We start from the raw sequence: 19,166 nt of genomic DNA, 5'->3' as shown, positions 1-19,166 counted from the left end.
GCAGTTCCGGGCGGTGCGCGGGGCCGGGGCAGGAAGGGGCGGAGCCGGGGCGGACGCGGCCGGGCCGGGTAAGGAAAATAGACCGAAAAGAGGAAAAGCGGTCGGAGTTAAATCCCCGGGTCCGGTTTTGGTGGGGTGGCAGAGCGCTGAGAGGAGCTGGGAGCAGAGGTTTTGTGGAGCGGGTCTGTGAGAGAGTTCTAGCTCGGCCGTGTTGTTCTCTGCGACAGCCGAGTTCCAGCGCGCTGCCTCCTTGAGTTCTGGTTCTGTTCTTCGTAACCAGTGTCCTGCCTTCTTGAACCATCCACAACTTCCACTCTATTGGTAGTCGTGTCTGAAGCTCTTCATGAAAAGCTTCATGGCTCCCTCGCGGGTGCAGTGGTGGCTCTGGACTCATACAGCAAATGGGTCGTCTGAATAGAAATATATCCTCCAAAGTTATGTGCCTTAAGGCACACATATTGCTTTGCACTAATTTAAATATTTGTTGCGTTTTTAAATGACATTATATTGAGCGTTTCTCAAGCCTTAATGCATTTGCTTTAGCAAAAGTTCTGTGTTACCCTGTAGTAATCATCAAATGAATGATATCTTTTTAATTCTGAAAGGAATGAATTTCATTCAAACTGAAAGGAAGAGGATGCTTATGTACTTACTTATCAATTTTGAATTTTTTAGTTTTTCTTTTTCATAGGAAATGCTTGTTTTTAAAGCAGTGATTTTCTTTATTAAATTGTTAACGCGGCAGCTGAGCGAAACTAATTAATCTGTCGTTTAGTGCATGTTGAAAGGGAAGAGAAAATGGTAAAAACCGGTACAGTTAGCAAACATTATACTTACATAGTGTTACACGGTGACTTTTATGCCAAAGGTAGACAACATTATTTATCTTGTCTTTACATTATTGTGCAAATCCTGTATGGGTCATTGCTTCTCGTTTCCCCTCTTTCAAATAGCGGCTATTGTAAATAAGGCCAGTAGAATAAAAAGCCACCTCTTCCCACAGAATTTATAGTCTAATTGGAGAAAAAAGTGCTGGGAAAAATGTTTTGAGCAAATAGTGCAATGTTGTGTTAGATTTTGTCAGTTCTGTGTTGCATGTTTTGTTTTACTGTGTATGTCTATGTCTGCTGTTGTCTTAGTAAGCTGCCAAGGGATTAATCAATGTATCACATTTAAGGCAAGGGTAGCAGTTATGTGAAAACACTTAAGTGAGAACAAGCAGCCAGGTAGGCTATTGAGACGAAAGGCTGTGCATAAATTCACAAGGAAGGTAGATTCTGCAGAGTCAAAGCAGTGTGAAAAAACACCTGTCTTGGGAACAAAAAATATAGGGAACAACTTTATAAATGTCAGTGCTTAGAGTCAAGGTGTTAGGAGGAATTCTCTGAAGTAAATGTTGGGAGAGGGGTAGGATATGGCAGTGTAAGGGTGTACAGTTCAGTTGAGGTGACAATTTGAAGTGGTCTTATCTTCTCACAGGAAACAATATGGAAACACAGGTAAAGTCACTTATAGACAGAACTCCTGGGCAGATTAATATAGTTTCTCTTCTGTGAGAGACTTGAGAATAAAATTAGCTTGATTGTAATTTTCATTGTCACAGACTGGCCTTAAAATACCAAAATCTCACAACCAACCGAAAAACAAATCCTTTAAGAAAAATGTTTAATTTTTAGGTTTCCCTGTGTGAAAGTGAACTAAAAATTCTCTTTGTACTTCTATTTTTTCACATGTATAATGGTAACACAGGCAACTTGCATCTTGCAAGGCTTTTTGGGAGATGTTCAATCACTGTTGTGATGAAGGGACATAGAAGTTTTTACAAATAAATACATACTGAATGCTTTGCTATTCTAATGAAATATGTAAGGTGGTCATGACAGAAGCCCATTTTGTTAAAATTACTTTTTAAAGTTTTTGTGGAAATTAAAGTATTAATTAACTAAAGTATTAGCTCTGTTGGTATTGAAAAGCTCAATGCAAAAAGCAGAGTGGGGTTTTCCAATGCTTGCTCTCGTTACCTTTTAAAGTTTGCTCTCCTGGTCTGAAAAGTATGCAGCTTTAACCATCCCTGTAGTTGATATTTCCTGTTATTTGGGGCTTTGAGAAGAAAAAATGTAGTAGTATAGTGTATGAGAAGAATTTAGGACTATATTTTAAAATAGCAGAACAGTATATTGCAAAGATGCCTTCAGGTCAGGTACCATAAGAACTTGCAGGATCAGGGCCTTTAGCTGAGAGAGATCTGATTGCCTGTACAAACCAAAATGAATTGCTGTCATATAAATGATTAGAGATTAATTTGTTCAGGTCTGGAAATCGTTTGTGTATGTAAGTACCTATTCTCAGATTTAAGCCTGATATTGTGAAATGTGCCATGTTCTTAATTCTCCCTGAAAACCAAAGAAATGAGACATTTGTATTTTTGCAATGAGAGCTGGAGTTGTCACCTCCTCTGGAATCTTTTCCACTGTTAAGTGTAAGATACTAGTTGCTTGCACTTTTTTTTTTTAGAACTTAGCAATTTACAGTTTGTTTTTATTTGGTTCAGAATTACTAAATGGAATAATTAATTGTTGCTGTATTGATACTGTCACTGTTTATGTGACTCCTTAAAAAAGAAATTCTCGTAATATTGACCATAATACTAATCTTTGGATTTTCCCTTACTCCTCCTATGTGAGGAGAGTTTAATTAACTGAAACAGGAGTCTTAGCTTAACCCTTCTTCTCTCCCTTCACCTTGAATTAAATCAATCTCTAAAATTTTTATGAGTGCTTTACTGAGTAAGTAGATCATAAATATCACTGTTTCTGTGTTCTTTTTGTCTTTGTAGAAGTTCATTTAGGTTCAGAAAAATAATTCAGTCTCTCTGTCATGTCATACTCAGCTCATGTTGCAGCTGAGTAGTGGTAAATGACTGTATATTTACGAAAGTTAGTCTGAGTTTTGAGGAGGTTAGTAACCACCCTCAAACTGTCCAGTGCAGCTGTCTCCCAGAGGTTCTCTCTTCAAGGCATTTGGAAGAACAGACCTTTGCTGAATGTACCTTTTCTTCAGTACAAAATCCAGAGCTTTACCTAAAATGGTTGAGAGAAGTAACTTGAAGTTATGATACTACAGACTAAATGAAATGGCCTGAATTCATATTCCCATTTTCTGACCCTGTAAAGAGAATGGAGTGGGTGGTTCTGGACTACATCTGCTTATCCTGCTTCAACAAGATCCTAGTATTGGTTTATATGGTTTGCATGATTTTTGATAGTTTTATACCTGAGGATGAGAATGGTTTAATTTGACAGGAATATTTCAAACTTAAAGAATACAGGTGGATTAATAGAATAGCATGAGCTGTGTTTACTGGGTTGAATACAAAGCAGGCTGATAACTAACAAGTCATTATTTCCAGTACGTTACTGTCACTGGGACTGTCTGACAGCTGCTGTCTGTTACTCATTGCTACTGAGTAGAAGTAATTTTGTTCAACAGATTAGAGGAGAATTCACACTGAGGCTGTTTACCCCTTTATCTACCAGTTTTCAAGCAGTAGTCTGATTAGTAGTACCTCTGCTTGGGCATCTTTTAAATACTTATGCTTTATTTTTAGTCTACTGACACATTACCCTTTGTGGTGAGACAGTGCTTCAGAGCTGCTACTCTGGATGAAAGTGGGCAAGGGTCAGTGTACCTGTTGAGAGTACCTATGTGGTGAAAAGATTAGTGTTTTATTTGGGCAGTCCTGAGTGATGGATGTAGAATAATTTGTAACAACAGGTTGCAATACTTGGAAACCATAGAATAATATACTTTGGAAATAGAAACCTTATCAGAATTTACCGAAGTATTTATCAGTTCTATATAGCATGATAATGACCAAAATAACTGATTGTGTCCAGTAAGGTCAACCAGAAGAAAACATTCATCACTAAAGTGATTGGTAAGATGTATGTGTATGTCTGAGTGGCCAGAGTGGCCAGGAAAAGATGGACTTGTGTGCTCCTTGAGTTCCCATGGAAAATGAAAATAATAACCCAAATGCATATGAGGGTACTGTTTAATATTGAAAGTAGTACTGTAGTCAAGAATAGGAGTTTAAGTGCTGGTGACTATGGATTTAACAGGTAAGACTAACTCTTCTGACTTGCCTCCTTAGCAGTGCCTTCACTATGTAATTTCTGCCACAGAGCTATACTTAGGATATTTAGTCTGTCTTGACTTACGTGCTGTCAAGATTTATCCAACTTAAATAGCTTCTGGGAAAGTAGGTATTTCATTATGTATTGTCTTGTTCTTTGTGTGGCAGGTGTATTAATTAAAGAAAAGCAACAGTACTCATAGTAGAGCCACTGTTCTTCTGAGACAATAACATGTCATGTAATAGTTTAAAGATACTTTGCTATAACAGTCATTAGTATGGTCTTAGTGTCAGGTGGATGTGGTTTTATTCTTCCACTGCCTTCTTTTAGGCAGTTGATTTGGCCCCGTGATAGATAATATGAAGTAGTAAATTTGATGTACATGTCTACATGAAGAAAAAATAATCAAATAATCAGCATATATCAAATGAAAACCCTTTTTCTGCTTTTTAAATAATTCCAGCATATTCATGTAACTGCACAAAGACCTTATTAATCCAGACAGTTATTTGAAAGACTCATGTTTTTCCAGTGTCACCGATGCTTTGTATATATGTATATAAAAAACATTCTGGCCTTCCTTAGCAACATTCAAATTTCTTTCTCTTGCTGCACTAGAGCTGTCGTCTGTAACGCTTGCTCTAAGAGCCCCATCTAGTGTCTAAGGCTTTTCAATGCGAGCTGCGATTTGTAGGTTTATGGGCAATTCCACTGAGGAATGGAGCATTCAAATTATTGCATCAGTGCTTTATGTTAAACTGGTATGGAATATTGTAATAGGAAAAATGTAATTTTTCCACCCACAATGAGGAAAATTAATTTTAGCTTTTAATATATTGAGAAGATATTAATTTCAGCTATGCTACTGTTATATTCAACTGTTTAAAGTAGTTGGGTGCTTGAGGTGTTCATGTAGCATTTGTGAAAGAAATGTTTATTTTCCTATGTGTCCTTCAGTTATTATGTCACCAGGCTCTAGATTAATTTTTAATACAGAAACCAATATTATTTCCCATGGCCTAAATACCCTCTATAAATGCCTTCTAACAGTTACAGAAAGACAAGTGTGTGTATTACAGAACTGACTGTTGTAGATATGTGCTCAGGAACTTGCTTTTTCAATAATACATGGTTAATGTTGTGGGAGATTTTGAGTCAAAAAACCCAAAAAACCTTGCTATAAAATGTTTATGCACTTAAAAATTGAAAACATTTTCTTGTTTGTTTTGTTTGATGTCAGAAATATGCTAAAACATAAAAAAAAAAAAAGGTACACAAATACTTTTCCTATCCATGATCTGTATGTGGAGACAATGTATATGTGAAACTGTTCTTTCTCTCAAAAAAGGCCTGCAGTCCAAATATACAGGCAGGATGTCTGTAGTAGTGTCTTATATTAAAATCAGTTGTAGCAGATAGTGGAAGAACCAGTGTTTTAAACCTTTTTTTGTTCTAAGTTCTGTATTCTTTTATGAATGTCGTGCTCTGATTTCTGTTTCAGGAACTTCAACTCAGGAGGAAGATGAAAGATTGTGTCACTGAAGAACATTTATATTTGGCTTTTTCTCATCAGTACAGAGAGAGTATCTTTCCTCTTCATACATCTATCTCCCTGTTTTTGCTATCCTACTGTGACTGCAAATTATTTAAAATTTTCTTAGTGCCGACTGGCAAAGATGTGGGTGATCAATGTGTGACGAAAAACCTCCCTGGCGATCTTGAGGTGCATTTAATCTCCAGGTGTCAGCTTCCAGAGGTTGTGCAGAGCTGCAGTTTACCTGCAGTTGTTGTGAAAGATGGCAAATTCTGCCGAGCTGGGCTTTCTGTTGTCTTAAGGCATATAATACAGAAAACATACGAGGCAGATCCATCTAAAAAGGATGTTTTGGAACTCTTGGGCTTTAAGAAGACTTGCTTAAAAGCTTGTGCTGAAGTGAGTGCCTTTCTTTCTCTTAGATACATTAAAATTTTTTTTTATTAGCATTAAGTACTCTGAAGTAGACTCTTAATATTGATGTAAACTAACTTCTCTTAGTGAGAAATTAAATTTGCTTAGAAAATGAAATTTCCTTAATGGAGAAATATCTGTACTTTGGCATAAAGATGAAAATAATTATTTTTGAAGATACTACTTACCAGCACAAAACCCCCTTAAAATTCAAAAAGTATGTTAGATCTCTGTTTCATGACTAGCAGTATAAATGAGTTCAAAAGTTTGAAGTAAACTAAAAACTATCTAATTTATTTTTAATTTTGATTTCAAGAGCACCATAATACTGTTAGCCTTCACTGCCAGGGTGCACAGCTGGCTTATGTTTAGCTTATCCTCGTCAGGTTGTCCACTGACTTTTCAGCAGAGTGGCTAACGTGGCCAGGCAGCCAGTCCCTAGCCTGTACCATTCCAGGAGTTTGGTCCCTCCTAGGTGTGGAATATTCTATTCCTGTCAGCCCATTCTCTAGCCTGTGCAGGCCCATGTGAATAGCAGCTCTTTAGTTTGTTGACTGCTCTGCTCAACTCACTGTTGTCCTTGATGTGAGTGTAATCCATCACCCCCCTCCAGGTAAAGATGATCAAATAGGATGGGCCCCAGCATAGACCCTTAAAGATTTCCACTGCTAACTGACCTTCAGGTAGCATGTGAACCATTAACCAACACTACCCTTTGAGCTGAGATTTCAGTCTATTTATCACATAGCAGTTTACTCATCTGACAGCTCATCCATCTAGACTTGCCTTCCTCACTCTCTCAGGAGGCTGAGCTCCAGCCTGTCAGGATTGCTACATCCATGGTTGCCACTGATTACTGTGTCTCCAACCTGGTTCATCCCTGTTGGTGTGTAGCAGATCTGGAGGAGCACATCTCTGTGTTAGTGCACACAGTGCTAGTGTAAAGAAGTTGTCCCTGACATCCTCCATAAACCTCTGTAATCTTTTGGAACTGCTGGAGAGCTTCATTCTGTATTTCAGAGGGCTGCAAAGTGAGTGAACTGAATAAGAAAAGAGTTTAAAAACTGTAAAACCTTTAAGTACAGGTAATAAGAAAAAGAGGACAAGGATAACAGCGTCAAAAAAAATAAGTAATTTTTTTTAAGTGCTGTTCAGTTAGGCAAAAGTTTTTTTTGATGTTGCATATTAAAACCCCACTAATAATATAATGCATTTCTGAAAATAAATGTGCTCAAAATCTGTTTGGTGTAATTGGATCTTATTACCACCATTTGGTAGAGATTGATCACAGCTTTGCTTGTCATGAGTTATGCAGCCACCCTAATATTACATCAATAATAAGGAATAAAAATATGCTATACTGGATAACTGTTCATTCTGTTATATATAAGGTTTAGCTTCCTTATTCTGCTGTAGCAAAAGTAATAGAGAATATCTGAGTTTCTAAGATTAACAAAGAAATCTGGAATTTCTTTCCTTAAAGTGAACAAAAATCTATCCTGGATTTTGTTTCTCTTTCTGTAGAGACATTAATTACATAAATTTATTTGACAGGTTAGCCAGTGGACCAGACTTTGTGAGATCAGCATTCCTCTGGCTGTGGAAAGGTTTTTGACGGCATCTCCTGAGCGCTGTCAGGCTATTCCTCCTGACATTTTACAGTTTGAAAGGAAGCTTGGAGAACCTGTCCGAGTACATAATGATGACAAAATTCGTAGGCAAAAACTTCAACAGCAGAAGGCAGGTGCCAAGGCTGCAGTGCCCATACTTGGTGAAGAAGCAGAAAGGGAATTAAAAGCAGGGGAAGTGCATGAGCATCCACCCCCAAGTTTGGAACTGAGTGTAGCTTTCTCCAAGCTACTTGTCCAGGAAGCATCAGATGCAGTCAACAGAGAGGCCTCCCACATCAGGAGAACAAAAACTTCTGACCTTCCGCTCTTGGACCACATCTTTGCAGAAGGGCTTTATTTTACTGTGGCAGATATAGTGCTATTGCCATGCATCCATCAGTTCTTGGTAAGATGACAAATTCTGCAAATATTAACTAGTGTGTATGTTTTTTAAGAACTCGAAAGTTGTAAAATATGTTATTTAAAATGTATTATGGCATTTACAGTGTGACCTTTACCCAAAACAGAGGATATGTCTTTGTTTTTGTACAAACACAAAAAACAGGGATTAGTGAGATTACTTAGTAAACACCATTAACTGTTAAAATATTATACTGAAATATTTTGGTACCAAGTTGCCCAGAAAATAGTAATTTTAGAATACTGGTACAAGTGACTTGAGCTCAACTTCAAAACCAATTCTAGAGTGGGAAAAACTTCTGTGGCAAGACTGTGCAAGAATCTTGCTCAGCACAATCTGTGTACTTAGTTTTATAAGGATATACACAGGAATGATTTAAGGAAATGACAGCTATGTCTTTATTTCCCATTACAATGAAATGATACAGTGAATTTGCCTGCTACCAGCATTCCTGCAGTTATGCTATGAGATTTGTAGCTACACTGGTGTCTCTTGCCAGGAAGAGCTCTGAGTGAGGTTGGTATTGACATTTTGATTTTGCAAGTTGCTTTGCCAAATTTGCCTTATGGTGTTTGAAAACAAAGGGAATTCCTGGAGAAGATGCTGCTAGTCAGATTGAGAGAAACAATCTCTAAAATCAAGATAGGGACTATCAAACATTAATAATGTGATAAACATCCACTTTATAACTTCTTTAGCCAATATCATAATCCTCAGTGGATTGATGATAGCAATATTGGAGTCCAGAAGTAGGTTAATATGACTGCCTCTGAATTAGGATGATGAATTATTTTACAGAAATGGTTCTTAATTCACCTCTGCTTTGTTTGTTTTGTGAATCACGTAACTGAAGATGAACGGCAACTTCTGCATGGATGATACTAAACAAAAGTATTAAGACAAAATGCTTTTCTACTATTTAAAAATCTTTGAAGTATTTCCATCTTTGTTTTTCCAAGACTTTTTTAAATAAGAAGACCATAACTTTTTATAGTAATTTTTTAATTTACTGATGCTGGGCATGAGAAGATTTTTGGATCAGATGCTTAATTGATTTCAGCAATGCAATTGAGATTGTTCTGTAGATGTGCTGTGAGCAGCTGAGAATGATGTATTTATTTACTTTGTATGTGTGACCCTTAAGCCCTGCTCAGTAGCTTATGAACTATATATTTTATAATACACTTGTGTAGATCATGCCAAGGATTGCCCTAAAAACCTGGCTTTCAGTTTCATTTTTATCTGAATTACAAGAGCTCTCAGGTAATGTTACTTTATTTCTCTTCTCTGATAAGTGATCATTTTCTAAGAAATTATACCTTGATTCCTACAGTTATCATTGAAATTGAATAACATGCATCTGAAAGCTTCTTGCAAGCAGTGAGTTGAAATTGCTCTCGATGGAAGTGCCAGAGTTTAATTCCATATTAAAGTGTTATTTGTCACTTGTATAGCTGGACTTCCTGGATTGTGTTTAAAGAAATCACAATAGTTGCATTTCCATTGATTTAAAGGTGTGAATAATAATGAAGTCTTCAGTGAGTGTGTGTCTGGAAAGTAACACACCATAAATGTGAGCGGACTTGACTAGCTGATTGTAGTTATAATTACCAAAAGTAAGATAATGAAGCTGAAGAGTTGTTTTTCATTACCTCGTTCCAATTCAGTTATCTTCCTAAGGTTAGCTTTGGTACACTTTCTATTAGTTGTAACTGTTGAAAATTAATAAAAATGTAACAGAAACTCAGTTCTTCATCTGGCAGACACCACTCTTCAGTTTTTAAAATACAATTTAGAACACTTGATAACAAGTGTAACAATGCCTCTTAGAATTGCTTTCCAAAAGACTTCTTCCTTAACTGAATTATTGTATCTTTGCCTGTGTTACTATTAGGGTATTAAATTAGATGCTAAAATCACACAGTTCATCCTTCCTTTGCTCCTTTAGCTATTGCTAATTACTTTTGATTATCCTAAGCATGTTATAAACACAGCATGCAAGAGAGCTGCTTGAAATTTCACGTCATTTCAAGTGTTCTTTACCAATTTCTACTTCCATACTGCGGACAGGTACGTGGAAGAATGCTGGTTTTGCGTGGCCTTTTCTGCCTTTTCCTGTAATCGTGATTTTTAATTTTATGTTTAAAGCAGGCACACCATCACAAAGTAGTTCAGCTTGGAATAATTAAGCTCATCTTGTCTAACCCCCCTGCTTAAAGAAGGGTCAGCTAGAGCCCAGGATCATGTCCAGTCATGTTTTGAGTGTGTTTCGAAGGATGGAGACTTCACAACCTCTCCTGTTAAGAGGACGATCTTCACTGTTTTGAAAAATTTGGGAATCTAAAGAAAGTGATTTAATTTCATCAAATGCATCCTTTTTAAAAGTAACTGGACTTCATGTAAATTGTGATGTGGTGTAATTTTTTTAATATGTGCAACATATTCTTACTAAAGAAATTTTTTATTTTATTTTTTACACTTAAAATTCTAATTTCTATTAAAGGCCACATCAACTCATAATCATATACACTTAATTCACAAAAGAAATATACTGGTTACCATTATTGTATAAAATATGTAATTAAGATTGTAAAAAGTCTGAATAAATACATGACTTTAAAAAAAAAGAAATAAATTTGATTCACTACTACTAGAAAAAGTTGCAGATGTAGTGAAAAGACTTTAGTAAAGAAGGAGGATAATGTATGCCTGTTTCTGTTTTACTGTTGCCACATAGTGTAAGGTATTTCAGGCTTGCAGATCCCAGCAAAACAGCTGTTGGTGGATGAGCTTTTAAGAACTTCAGGCTACTTGTGGGAAAGAACAACATTCAGATGGTCTTGCTTAGAGTTCAGTATTCATGGCAAATTACTGCACTGGGTTTTTTTCTCTGACTGCCAACCAAAATGAATCATTCCTATGTTAGGAAATGGCATGCAGTTAAGAACATTATTTAAATTGAGCTTTTTTGTTACTGATTGAAATTATGAATAACATTGGTCATGTAAATCTTTTCATCCTATTAAGCTAACAGGGATTGCAGATAAAGTCTAAATGGCCAACTGGCAATTCCACCTGCAGTTTTATTACCATCATACTATGAATACACAGGCCTGGCATGGAGCTGAGCTCACTTCTGTAGTTCATGCCTTCTAGTGGCTTGTAGGAAGAAACCCTCCCATTTTATTTTTTTAGGTTTCCAGCAAGAAGCAAGGCAGAAACCTGGTAAATTTACCACTGATATCCACTTGGTATCGAAGAGTTCAAGAAGTACCTGGAGTAAAGAAAGCTGCTGGCAAATGCAATATGGAGCTTCTCCAGCTTCCAGAGTTGATGTCTGCTCCAGAGGAACAGGCACAGGACTTCTCTTCAGTTCCTGATGAGTTAGAAGAGGAGAACGAAGACAGTCATTTTATAGGTGGTCCAAGGCCAACTATGACTAAATTAATGGTAATTTAAGCTTTTTAATGAGTTATCTTTAGTAGCAATATTCTGCTTGATTTGTAGTAAGTAAAATTTTATTGGAATTGTAGAAGCTAATTCTGACAGCCTTGAGCAGTTTAATACATCTTACTTTTCTTATATCTGATATGCATTGACTTAGAATTGATTTTACTTTTTCTTTCTTTTCTGATATTTGATCAATTCAGGAATTGAGGAAAGATAGGACTGCTGGAAGCCCTGTCAATAATTCAGAATAATCAAAGTAACTTTTTGTTTACATTTTCATATTGTATTCATCTTTTAAAGATATTCATGTAAAGGATGACAAAAAACCCTGTTGCTTTTATGTTTGACTTCATTATACAACTCTTTCTGTTTGGTTTTTTTTTGCTATTTGTTAGAACTTTGAACATCTGGGAACTCTAATGACTTTTGTTAAAGAAAACTGTCCATCATGTTCCATAACTCTCAGTATTTTTTGCATAGAGGTTGACAGCATTTCCTAAAAAATTAACAGGACTTTCTTGTGAAAATGAGAGAAATACATGATTTGAATCTCATATAATTTGACTTTCATATAATGTAGAGTCATCTGCCTATTTAGTTTCAGTTAGGCTGAAGGTGTTGTTGTTGATCTGATGCCATTAAATTCAGTGAGAATTTTGATACCAACTTTAGTGGTAAAGGATCAGGGTCTTAACTTATTTTTTTCTTAATTTCATGTAGGAAAATGGAATTGAAGCAAAGTTTTTTCCACATCCGTGCCCCAACTGGACCCTAGACTGGACCAGTCTACCATCTGCAGTCAATCCTGGGGAAGGTAAGGGGTTTTATGTACGTGTGCATATTTAACAGTGCCTTCTTCTGGTGAAGCCATTTAACTGTTTCCTAGGAAAATATGTAGATTTTCAACGTGTTTCAGAGCTCTGTGGAACAGGTAAGCAATTTTAAATCTGTTGTAAAATTCAGTCTGTTTCTGACACATGGTGACAGGACTTCCCTCACAGGTCATCAACAGCTGATGACCAAACTGGGAACAAAAAATTGACCTTGAATTCTGAACCATATTTTCCTCCACTGTTTCCTGCTTTCTTAAGCTTTTCTTTATACCTAGAATAGTAAACTACATGATGTTAATGTCATTGGCACAAAAGTTGTACATGGACTGTGTCTCCCAAAGCAGCATGATGATGATGATTTTATTGTGATGAAAATAATAGTAATTAGCAAAGTTTGGTAGCTACATACTGAGTGGCACTTTTCCCTGCCCTATAGGGGCAGTTTGCTTTGCTGGATTGCAGGGCAGTTCTGTTGCCCAAGGGCTGTGGTTCTACAGAAAAAAACCCCCCTGATTTATCACATTTATTGTTTTCATCACTGTTGTGAATATTGAATACCTCTTCCACCATGCTGTAGAATGTCCTCTGAAATGTCTTATCCATGCTGCCAGACAGTAAGAAGTTAGTGAAGAGCTATACATTTACAAAAAATAACTCAAAATTAACTAACTGAATACAATCATGTATTCTTGTCTATGATATAAAAGCTGTAAAAATAAGGTAAAATTTCAAGTTTATTTCCTCTGGTTTGGATCTGTGTGTAGTTCACAAAGCTGTGACAAAACTCACATGTGTACCATTAGTAGATTTATATTTTATAGAAAGTGTCCATCCTTCTAACACTGCTTTCCTCTGACTTTGTCCTGAGAGAAATGTTTACTGGGATGTTGCACACCCCACTTTAGTTATAGATTCTTTCCTTTAGCATGGAAAAAAAAACCAACAAACAAAACCAAACCAAACTTAGATTTGCTTCTGTCTATGTTACATCATGCTTCTTCAGACTTATGTGGATGTTTTGGATTTATTTCTTATGTTAAAATAGCCTTTGTAGTCTGTTGAAATGCTTGGGAAGATTATTTGTCTTGAATTTCTGTGACAAGTTCCAGTATTTTGTCAGAAGTGAATGAACATTTTTGCTCCTTTCCAATGTTCAGGGTTTGGGCTAAAGTTTTAGTTCATACTTTTGTCAAGATCTATTCTGTTTGAAAGAAAATTGTGAAAAAGATGCATAACATACAAAACCACATAATGAATATATATTTGGAAATCTTTTGTTGTGAGGAGGCTCTTGGACTTGGTTAGACTGTGAAGAAAACTCAGCTTCTACTGTTTCCTGCCTGTGTTTCCTGCTTGCTTTCTCTTTTCTTCATGTTTCCTGAAATGGTTACTAATGACATTGATCTATGAAATTGATTTTCAGTACATTTTTTGGGAAGTTTTGCTAGCTTAACAAGGTGCTGAGAGAGAGATTTTGGCTTCCTTCACTCAAGATCACAATAATGCTGATGCCATTTTCTGATTTAGGGAAACTTCAAATGGTTGTCCATTTAGTCTGGAAGCAACAGAGTCACACAGGACAAAAAGACATTTCCTGATATGAAAATTGATTTTACTTTTCAGTTGGATACATCTGCATACTTGCCTCTGCTGTTCTAAGTGCTACTGTTCTCTGTTTCGTAATTCTTTTCCTACTGCAGCCTAATCATTGTTATATCAATTGAATTCTCAATATTTTACTACTAAATCCTACCTGGCATGCTCAGAAAATAGTCACTGGTTCTCTCAGGGTTTTAAACTGGATCTGAGAAATGCAATTCAAGCTTTCAAACAGATTACCCCTGTAACTGGTAAATAAATTTCCTCTTAACTAACGTTGATAGACAAAGTAGAGAATGTTTCAGTTAAAAACTCCCTTTTTTTTTAATCCACAGTAAATTTAATTTGCCAGCGAATCTTAATTTAATAGCATGCGTGGTATACTTTCTTTGCTCACAATTTGTGTTATATGTATGTAGAAGTTCTGGGATTGAATGATTTACTCTGTAAGTCTAATTAGACCACCTTGCTGTCACAGCTATTTACTACAGAAAAGAATTACAGATGATTGCAGTTTTAACGTATTATTTAGATTATACATTTAAGATGGTTCAGTTTTTTTGATGAGGATTATTTACTGTTCCAAACCTAAAGATTTTCACATCATGACTTGCATTTCATTTGCTTAGTCATATTTCTGAAACAGAATGAGATAGAATAGAATAGACTATTTCAGTTTGAAGGGACCTGTAATGATTGCCAAGGCCAACTGCCATACCACGTCAGGGCTGATCAAGTTAAATTAGGTGGTTGTTAAGGCATTGCCCAAATGCCTCTTAAACTGGCAGGCCTGAGGCATCACCACCTCTCTAGGAAGCCTCTTTCTTTCTTTGACCACCCTCTCAGTAATGAAATGCTTCCTAATGTCCAGTCTATACCTTCCTTGGTGCAGCTTTGAACCACTTCCATGTACAAACCTCTGTTAGTTCTAGTCCTGATCCAGTTTATAAAAGGTATGTGATTGACCAAAGTGGAGTCATGTTTACATTTTAGATATCCGCCAACTTTTTAAATTTCTGCTGTTACTTCCAAAATGTATGGCTTGTACAGTTGTGTGTATTGAGACATGAATCTATGAGCATCTGGACTGTATTTGAAAGAATATATCCCGTTGTATGGTATCTTCATGCCTTCTGTAACTGTTGATGTTCTAGGATATTGTAGTCGTTGAGTCGTTCTTACAAACTTTCCCATTTTAAAGGAATCTAACACAAAATATTTCATCTATTTAAAAATGTATTGTAAATGCTGTTTTCTCTTCTAGTTGACTGCATAAAAAACTTGGCCAGTACTTTATTTTTCCAAATCTATGTTTAGGTCAGAAATATGTTGTTATTGTTTATTAAATAGAGAAGTCAAAATGCCTCAGCACTTTGTTGTTTCTTCCAAATCACGTAGTGTGTAAAGACTTATCCCCAAGCACACAAATCAAGTCTGTCTGGCTAAATATATATCTTGATATTGAAAAAATAATTTGTGTAAAATCTCAAAAGAATTTCTAAATTATGTTAGAGGCAAATACTTGTATGCCATTAATATATTTATTGAAATACTTCCTTGCAAAAAATACTTCAGTTGACAGTAGGCACAATCCAAAAGTTCTAACCAAACTCAGTACTTGGTTGTGTTGAGTTTTCCATAGAAGTAAAGGTACATGTTGTTGTCAATATGTACAAACAATAAAAAGAGGGTGGCAGGTCAGAATATGTAAATATAGGTGGTCACAGGAAAGGAGGGAAAGAGAGACAGAGAAAATGAGACAGAAGGAAAATGAGATACATCAGTACAAGGAAATAATTGCACGATGTATGTCGTTATAGAAAGTGTTTTCACCTTTTTCCCTGGCAAGGCAGTGGCTGAAATTTTGGGAAGAGGTGCTTGTTGAAATAATAATGAATGGAAACAGTGTGCTACTGCTGATTAAATGTGACGTCTGGGAAAGAGGGGATTATATTTAATTAGATTTGTGAGCAGTAAAGAAATGCAACATCTTTTCTGTGGTTTCACAGGCAGCAGTAGAAAGAGGGTTTTTAATCCTTTTTGTAACTTCAGTCTTCACTTGTGTTCCTGGTCCTAAGTGTTTGAAATCATTCATTGTCTTCAGGTTAGTTTCCTACCAGCTGCAAAGACTTTATGGATATTAAGATCAGTTTGGCTGGTTATGATTAGGGGTGCTTCCTTTAGGCTCACCCAAAGCACATTAAAGGGGGTGGGAAAGTGTGTCAGTGTGGGGTTGGACAGTGATAACCCTTGTCACTGCATTATTATTCTGATGATATATAGACTCTTTGGTACTGTCATGTTTTTTCATCAAACATTGTGTTCATTGTGAAACAAAGAAGAAAGATTTTTTTTTCCACAGGAATCTATTTTTTTCTCTAAAACAGCTTTTTATTTACCGATGTGAAATTCAAGAATGAGAAATAACTGTCCCTCAGTTTCACAAACCCTTACTTCTTTTCTCACGAGTTGAAGTACTTGTTAAGCAGTTTATGTTTTTCATTTATAGTATCTCGTTCTGAAATTAACCACGTAGACTGACAGTATGCATGTGGTGCTGTTTACTTATGAAGGTAGTGGTTAATTGTGAACAAATTTATGCTATTCTTTCCAAAGAAACTGCTCACAGAATGAATGTGGCAAGTAGGAAACTACATTCTGTGAGCTTGTAGATGATGCTCTCTTCCTCATGAAAATATTTTTTTCTTAATGAAGGCATTTAGTAGGTCAGAAAAAGATCTCCTTAGCTGAACTATGACTTACTGTCAGGTGAAACTGGAAAGACCACTGTGCTTGCACAGTAGGAGATAGAGGGGTCAGTTACAAAATGTGTGAAGACTTTGAGGTGAAGGAAGTCTGTTTAAAAAACTGTAGGCAGATAAATAAAGTTAGATCAAAATAAGTGATTGCATTTTACTAATGCAGCTTGCTCTTATCAATCAATGGAACACATGTAGCCCTTTTACTTTATGGTTTTAAACAAATTCAATGGTTTGTATATAAATACAGTTCCCAGTGAATCATGTCAAGTATATAACACGCTTCAGTATTTTTAGTGTGAAATGGATTCCTAGTATTGAATTGACTGGGACAAGTGTTTTGACTTGTGGAGGTGAAATTTTCTATGTACAAATTTTAAAAAGCCCATATGGAAGATGGAAAGGCCTTACATGTTCTGTGTCCAGCACATAGGAAAGGGTGTTAATCCACTGCAAGGCAATGCATCCTTGCCTAGCTGAAGACAGAATGACTCTGATCAAGTTTGTTTGATTTATCCTTGCTTTGTGATCAGCAGCAAGTTGATGGCCAAATTAAATTGCTGTGTAAAGCTGTCACAGAAAGGTTGACCTGAATAAAATGATACCCTGACTGATGCATGCCCCTTATTTGCATTCCAGTCTCCAGACTTTTGAGAAAGTTGCTAGGTTTTTAGAATGCTTAGCTTTTAAAATGAGACAAAATTTGGAAAGCCCAACATCTACTTTCAGTGAAAAGGTTGTCCCTTAAATCATTGTTGTGAAGACTTGTTACCTTGATTTATAAGCCACAGAATCATTAATACTATACTGTAAATATGAGTTTGTTTTTTTTTTTTTTCTCTTTGGAGGGGAGGTGGAAGGAAGCAGCATTCAGGAAATAGAGATATATAATATTGAAAAAGCTGCCTTTCTGTTGTCTTCTTTTTCTAAATAATTTATGTCAACTGAGAATTTGTTCTTCTAGTGTGCATAACTTATGAATTAAGGCATCAGCTGATTTGTCTACAGTTGAGATAAGGTCTCTTGTCTTTCTTTGAAGTCTAAATATACAAGTAGTTGTGAGGCTATTTTTAAAATTCATTTACCTGTTTAATAGGGTGTTGTTTTGTAAAATGACTTCTCAGGTCCTCAAACTCTCCCCAGCTCCTCTTACCCTCCCGCCTTTCCCGATAACTCTTATTTTCTTTTATCTGTTCAGGATCTGAAATACTCATCTAGTAATACCTCTGTACTGTTTCTTTATATCAGTAACACTCTTTTAAACTCATCAGTTCATACATTTTAAAGCTAGATAGATGGTATGATCATCTGTACCTGTCTCCTATATGATTCTGGCTATAAACTGAGTTTGTAATTGCTTGAATATTAATGTTAAAAAGATACCTGGTTGAAGGAAGAGTAGCAGGTTCACATTATGACTTTAGTTCTCCAGAATGGAGATTAAACTAGATAAAAATAGATATTGTAGACTTAATCTAGATAAACTAGATGAAGTTAGATATTGTAAAGTGAAAGAATAATTTAGGAAGGATACCAGTTTTTAAAAAGAACTTCTGTTAAACTTATCAGGTGGACCAACAAGAATAAAACAAAGTTTACACTTATAGTTTAGAAACGTCTTCAAAACTGAAGTACCTTTGAATAACACAGGCTGGAACAATAACACAGAACAGTGTTACAGTTCTGTGGAATTAACTGGATTAAACAGTCTTAGTGGCGTACCAGACAACAACCCTGAAGGATCAGTGTTAGCTTCAGTTTCCAGAACTGGTATTAAGTAAAGGATACTTTAATATAGTGTGGCCTCTCAACAGGGAAAGAAGAAAATTTTGAAAATTTTCTAACCCTCATCATAAATAAAATTAGTTTTAATTAAAGGAACAGCACTTAATGATGTAATTATCTTCTAACCATATATTGGTTAGAAGATAATTACACACAAGTTTGTGACTTGGTGTCCATGTTAAAGTTGTTTGAAATTGCTCATAGAACTGACTAACATAATAACTGTGGAATAAATGCTGTATTAGATGCAGTTATATGATAAGACATTTTTGTCAAAATTGATTCAATATATTCAAGTTGTTTCTAGGATTGTTTTGTGAGGATAGGTCATTGGTATTTTATTTTGTTCTGCTTTTTATGTTTGTATTATCTTTTGAATATTTAGACTTGAGAGACTTTCTGAGTTGAGAATACATGGTGCTTAAAAATCACAGCTGGTTTAGGGAATCTGATAGTTTATTAACATTTTTGCTAATCAAGAGATGCAAATTACGTGTTTTACTTTAAATATTAAAAGCAACTGTATTTTTTAAAATTAGATCCAGACAGTCATTTATTCTGTAAAACAAAAAGAGTTAAAAGAAACACTTTAAAGTTCTCTATTTCCCTTTCAAGCCTGTCAGAA

At 35.8% G+C, this 19,166-nt stretch overlaps 1 protein-coding gene across 3 annotated transcripts in view; it reads left to right on the top strand.

Moving 5' to 3' along the window:
- Positions 1 to 24: 24 nt before the first annotated feature.
- Positions 25 to 19,166, top strand: part of GSTCD (glutathione S-transferase C-terminal domain containing) — a 61,624-nt gene continuing 42,482 nt past the window's right edge. The window contains exons 1-5 of one of the 3 annotated variants that reach the window (XM_027635558.1): positions 25 to 68; positions 5,638 to 6,069; positions 7,639 to 8,100; positions 11,311 to 11,565; positions 12,286 to 12,379. In XM_027635558.1, coding sequence (XP_027491359.1) covers positions 5,659 to 6,069; positions 7,639 to 8,100; positions 11,311 to 11,565; positions 12,286 to 12,379 — 1,222 coding nt within the window. In that variant the 5' untranslated portion in view covers positions 25 to 68; positions 5,638 to 5,658. Of the gene's footprint in view, positions 69 to 855; positions 1,500 to 3,278; positions 4,262 to 5,637; positions 6,070 to 7,638; positions 8,101 to 11,310; positions 11,566 to 12,285; positions 12,380 to 19,166 lie in introns of those variants that run through there. The other 2 variants (XM_027635557.1, XM_027635559.1) reach the window with 2 other exon arrangements.

This window comes from Corapipo altera, unplaced genomic scaffold, assembly GCF_003945725.1.
Source record: "Corapipo altera isolate COAL_440 unplaced genomic scaffold, ASM394572v1 22b, whole genome shotgun sequence".
Classification (NCBI taxonomy): Eukaryota; Metazoa; Chordata; class Aves; order Passeriformes; family Pipridae; genus Corapipo; species Corapipo altera.
The sequence above is the reverse complement of the archived record's forward strand: the minus strand, read 5'-3'. Positions and strand labels throughout refer to the sequence as shown.